At 35.1% G+C, this 6,000-nt stretch overlaps 1 protein-coding gene across 2 annotated transcripts in view; it reads right to left on the bottom strand.

The window, feature by feature from the left end:
- The window catches only part of ko (Stork-head domain-containing protein knockout), a 540,883-nt gene that overhangs the window by 44,737 nt on the left and 490,146 nt on the right, over positions 1 to 6,000 (bottom strand). For both annotated transcript variants that reach the window (XM_081760382.1, XM_081760381.1), the window contains exon 4: positions 2,316 to 2,533. In XM_081760382.1, coding sequence (XP_081616508.1) covers positions 2,316 to 2,533 — 218 coding nt within the window. The remainder of the gene's footprint in view (positions 1 to 2,315; positions 2,534 to 6,000) is intronic.

A 6,000-nucleotide genomic window follows, 5' to 3' on the forward strand; every position in this document is an offset into this window, starting at 1 on the left:
ATGTGTATGAGGAACTGACTTAAACTATTATGTTTAGCAAAACCATTTTCTTTTAAGCCCGAAACGGAAACATGACATGAAATTTTAGGAAAATATTGCTATTTCCACTTCCAATTTCTCAGTTTAGATAGTGTATATTCAGAACGGAGGGAGGGGGGTGCACGTGCGTGATGTAAAGTCCCACTGAGGAAGAATTTTTGAAAATCGACGGAAAGGGAGGGGCAATTATTATCTTAAAATAGCCATATCTCGGAACTCCAGAACGTTAGAGACATGAAATTTGGTATATGGACTTCTCATTTAAAATAATTAACCATGTCTTTAAGTTTTTTTTTTTTTTTTTTTTTTTTTTTTAATTTGACCTAGGAGGACAGAAAAGGGTGAAAAGAAACAATGGGGCGTTAATTATAATGTCCATAGCTGAAATCTCTCAAGGTTAGAGACATGAAATTCGGAATTTGGACTTCTCGTTTAAAATAATTAGACACGTGTTGTATCTTTTTTTATATTTGCCCTAGAAGGGAAGAAAAAAAGGTGGGGTTAGAATCGTTATAATTGAATGGCCATATCTCGAAATTCGTTAAAGTTAGAAACATGAAATTTGGTATTTAGACTTTTCATTTAGAATAACTAAAGATGTCTTTCAGAGTTTATTATTATTATTATTATTATTATTATTATTATTATTATTATTATTATTATTATTATTATTATTATTATTATTTCCCTTATAAGGGAAGAAAAAAAGGAGTCGGGGTTGTAATTGTTATCTTATTTTAATGGCCATATCTCGAAATCCCTTACGGTTAGAAGCATGAAAATTAGTGTTTAGGCTTTTAGTGTAAAATAATTAAAAACATGTTTCAGCGTTTTTTGATATTTCTCTTAAAAGGAAGAAAAAGGCGGGAATTGTAAATTGTTAAAATAACAGCCATATCTCGAAATCCCGTAAGAGCAGAAACATGCTAACTAAAGAAGTGTTTCAGCGTTTTTTGATGTTTCCCTTAGAAGGGAAGAAGAAAGGATCGGGGTTGTAATTGTTATAATAAGATGGTCACATCCTTGAAATCCCTTAAGATTACGAATATGTTAGGGATACGAGGCAGTAAGCCGAGCAAATGTGGGGGCCATATTTCTATCATGCTTTTTTTCAGAATTTCTTCTTTCCTATCTTCAATCCTTTTTTGTTTGCTTTACTTCTGAGTTCGCTTTACAAAAATAAATAAATAAATAAATAAATCTGAAGACTCCTTATCATAATTTTGGAACCAGTTATACCTTAAACATGAAATGTGACCAAAGGAAACACTTGTTATTACTCATCCGTGTTAAAGCTTTGTTAATATGTCATTGCCGTTATCAGAAATTATTATCTGATGTCTGGAAAGGAGGATGAACCATTGGAAGGACAGAAGAAAGGAGATATCCAGGAAGCAGCAAATACGATAATGTGTTTGATGAAGGCATTGATACAACTGCCGAAACTACAACACAGTTTAATAATAATAAGTATCTGTTAGTCACGTTTTATTTTTACTAAAATTTATATACAATATAGACATTTTTGCATTGTTCTTAATCACTGCGAAATTAAAATACCGCTAATTTTACAGTAATTATGTGATATCTTCAAATAGATAAAAGATAATCGAAAATGTGGAACAAGAGAGCGCTAGACAATATTATTTTGAATGAGGTACCGTTATCACGAGTCACCTAGTAGCGTTCCCATTTGCAGCCATTTATAAACGTGAAAATAAATGCCGATTTTTTGTAAATCGAAAGCAGATAAGTGAATCGTGATAACAGTATCTCGTGTAAAATAATATTGTCTAGCGAGCTCTTCTCTTTTCGATTATCTTTTATATATTTGAAGATATCACAATTACTGTAAAATTGACGGTATTTTAATTTCGCCGTGAAGGGGCCTCTTAAATAGAATCATTCAAAACATAGATTCTAGAATTATGATTTTCGAAAGCAGAATAACTACGTTTTCCAGAATGAAAAATTTTTTCAATCCCAAAATGGATAACTGTCAGTAATCGTCAATTGTCATTAACTAGTACCATCTATACGACAACTCAAAGAATATTTGAAGCATGAACATCAGTCCCAACAGCCATTGTGTATCTGGGTCATCATCATTTTGTTGATGTGTGTGTGACAACATGCATCTATAAAAGAGGAAATCCCCATCAGTTTCAATAAATACCTCCCGTTCCTTTCTTCTTCTTCTTAAACAAAACCATGGTTTATGCTTACTCAGAGAACACTTGAAATTACATGTCGGATGTTTATTGTATGTGGTGTACCTTTCTATCGGCCATGAGCTTCGCCAACGCATTGTAAACAACTTCTTCAGAAGGCCTCTGGATATCAGGAAACGTTTGCTTCAGTGCTACTCTTATGGACTCCACTACAGCTGCTTGGCCCGACGAAGTGAGTTCTAAGATGACCCAACATAAGGCTTCTGGCAACGGAGTAAATTGACCTTGAGGCAAAGGCTGGACTAAGCAATCATCTATGTCACCTGGAATGAACAAACAAGCAACACAACTTTTAATTAACACGTTACTGTAAATGACAACTGGACATTTGCAAGGTCACAAAAATTGACAGTGTTTTACATATTCTGCTCAATCTGAAATCGTGTTTCCAATATTTCACAACTGAAATTTGAAAATAATTACAATTAGCGTATAATTTGCTGAATTGTTATCAAAATGAATTGAAAGTAGAACAGGAATTGCTGAGAAAGGATTTTTTAAAAACAACAACAACAACAACAACAACAAAAAAAAGCAATGTCACTGAAAATAAATATTACATCATTTAAAGATCAAGTTTGTTTCTCTCAGTGGCGGCTCTTGAGGACAGTCACGGGTAAAACAAAATATCGCTACAAGCTTGGGACAGAATCCTTCATACAGCGTCAGAAAATCGTATACAAGAATGACTAGGTCCACATTAAATAAGCGTTTTTCCTTTATCTTGTAACGAATTCCTTAATTTAAATTTCTACCGACGTCACTTCTGTGAGGAGTCGTCACTGATTTCCTTGTAACTGAATGGTCAATGCAATAGAAGCAACTCATGATGTAAGAAATATTACTGGCTGGCAGTGACACTAGTCCCAAACCAAGTTGGAAGTAAGGTTTTATTTACATTGATCAAGGTTTTACTTTTTTTTTTTTTTTAAAGATTTTACAGAAACAACAAAATAAGTTTAATATTAATAATATGACGGTGATTTCAATTAAAAGTAATAAAGCTGTTCGCTTTTGCAAGTGAGCAGAAGGTTTGTCTGTATATGTTAAAAATTGAAATGTCCCACTCACAAATAAACACTAAGTAAGATATTGAAGCAACTATAAGCGCCCGCCATATGACTGCTGTACTCTGGCTTTTATGTAAGATAAGGTATCACTAAAATCGCAAAATGTTAGGTTTGCAGTGTTGAACACTGGCGTTTATCAAATTGTGTTTAAAAACTGAAGTCTTAGTTTTATTATAACAAACTCTCCTTGAAATTTGCATCCATTGTAAATGAAAAAATAAATAATAATCAATCAAAATATCCTGAAAATACATGGAAACCTAACGATGGATCATTTGAAAATGTTTGATCGAAACATTATAACAGATCCAAAAGCAATATACAAGAATTAATACAAAACAGTGTAAATAACCGACAAGTGGCAGCACGTATGTACAGGACTTGAACACACACTGTCCTCTGCTTTGTCCTAGCAGACGTTTTGTTTGGAACCGAAAATGTGGCTTTTGAAACCTTGCACTTCGGTTTACAGCGGAAGTGACGAAATGACGCCCCACGATTATGCCTGCTAGGCTAAGGGAGATTAAGGCAAATGAAGACTAATGGAAGAATTGGTGGAATGAGAATGAGGGAGGAAACGGGAGCACCCTGAGAAAACCCACTGACACGATGTTATCCACCACAAACTTATTTGACCGGGTCTCAAACCAGGAACCTCACGCACCTGAGGTATTACCGAGCTATCGTGCCCCCAACGGAAGTGACGAAACTACTTGATTTTTACGTATGTTGTCGACAGGTGCCACCAATATTACACTACTGCTCTAGCCTCGTGTAACATTCAATTTGATGTTGCCATCTGTCGGCAAGTCCCGAAACCATAGTATCCATCGTAAAGTTTCAGGACAATCGTGCGCTGTCTCTAAATTTTAGCATATTTTTAAAGTTATCATTTGTCTCTTCCTTGTGAAATCAAGGTAATGCCGTCTAGAACTCTTTTCTTATATTTTTCTTACGTTAATAAAGATCATCTTTGAATTCGAACAAAAATGCAGGTACCTAAGTGTCATATTAATTTTCTACTAAGAATTAGCCTATAAGAATATGATGAAGGTAACTAGCGAAAGTATTTGATGATTTTTTTTTTTAAGCGAATAATACTTGTCTCAATTAAGGATCTTAAATAATACATACGAGGTGATGAACAATACCTCATATTCAGGTGAAAAAGTGGGTCACCAGAAAGAATACACCTAATTTGCGGTAGGCTGTTGTCTTCCAATCATTTTATCTCTGGCTGGATCGATTTGCTAAGGCTCAGTACTGTTGCCGTAGGGCAGTTTCTAAAATAATTTCATGAAAGAGTAAATTCAATATGTCCATTTCGCGATGGGCCAAGTGCCATCTTCCGTTTATACCTGGTGGTGGAGAGAGCTCCTCTAGAGTGTAGGGGGATCTGCCGGCATACGAAGTATTGGCACCACAGCATTAAAACAAACCTACCTCTCCCTTTTGATGTGAGAAGGCATGTCAACACCACAAAGTACCGTATTTCTCAGTTTCACCATATAGCAGGAGAGTTCGAACTGATCTAGAAGCTTTCTAAAACCAAGAAGGAGCTCAAGCTCTGACTCTGCTTACCTCATATTACGACTAGGTTTCTCGTACATCACCAGATCCAAATGGTACACCATGTATATACATATATAGGGTGTTTCAAACCAACATCGATAACTTTTGGGAGGTGATTCCTGACACCAAAATAAGGCGAAAAGTATACATCAACCTGCGTGCCCAAATGCTTCCTTTCGGAGTTATAGGCTGCCAGAAATATGAAAAAATGAACTTCAAAAGTCTATAGCACCAAAACTATAGGACCTACCGTAGTCGGGTCAAGACTTCACTTAGGAACTAGTATGTGCCCTAACCAAATATCCAAGTTTCAGAATCCTGCGGTACTTCCACAACAATTTTTATGGAAGTAGTTGGTGAGTACTTCAAAGTATATTATGCCTGTAGCCAAACTTTCTCTATAAGAATTTTCCGTGTGTACCTTAGGATTCTGAAATATGTGTTTTTGGATAGCGCACATATTAGTTCCTAAGTGAAGTCTTGATCCGATTACGGTAGGTTCCATACTTTTGGAGCTATGGACCTTTAAAGTTCTTTTTTTTTTTTTTTTTTTTTTTCATGCTTTTGGCAGCCTATAACTTCGAAAGGAAGCATTTGTGCACCCAAGTTGGTCTATACTTTTTGTCTTATTTTGGTGTCAGGACTCACTTCCCATACGTTGTCGGTGTTGTTTAGAAACACCCTGTATATTAAAAGAGACTTAATTTGATGGAATATAAATAAAGTACTGCAAATACGTGTAAATGGATTCTAGGAACGGCTAATCGGGAAGATTTACTAAATATTATGTTCAACGACATTATACAACGAACAAGATATCTGTCCATGACCTTAACAAACATCCGTCATCTTCCCTGTTTGTCATTTGCAAACAAGTATTTCTATGTGCAATGCTCAAAAGACACTTTTACCATTTTAACTTTAATTTTACAACATCATACAAAAGAACCTTTGAAAGCTTTGAAATGAGTAATCCATCTAACTAAATGCATCCTGGAATTTTAGACCCAAGGTGCCAAACATGTTTGGAAGAGTCAAGAAACTAATAATGTTCTTGTGTATAATGGAAAAATAGTTACCAACTGGTT

This window comes from Thermobia domestica, chromosome 5 (genome assembly GCF_964235325.1).
Source record: "Thermobia domestica chromosome 5, izTheDome1.hap1.1, whole genome shotgun sequence".
NCBI lineage: Eukaryota > Metazoa > Arthropoda > Insecta > Zygentoma > Lepismatidae > Thermobia > Thermobia domestica.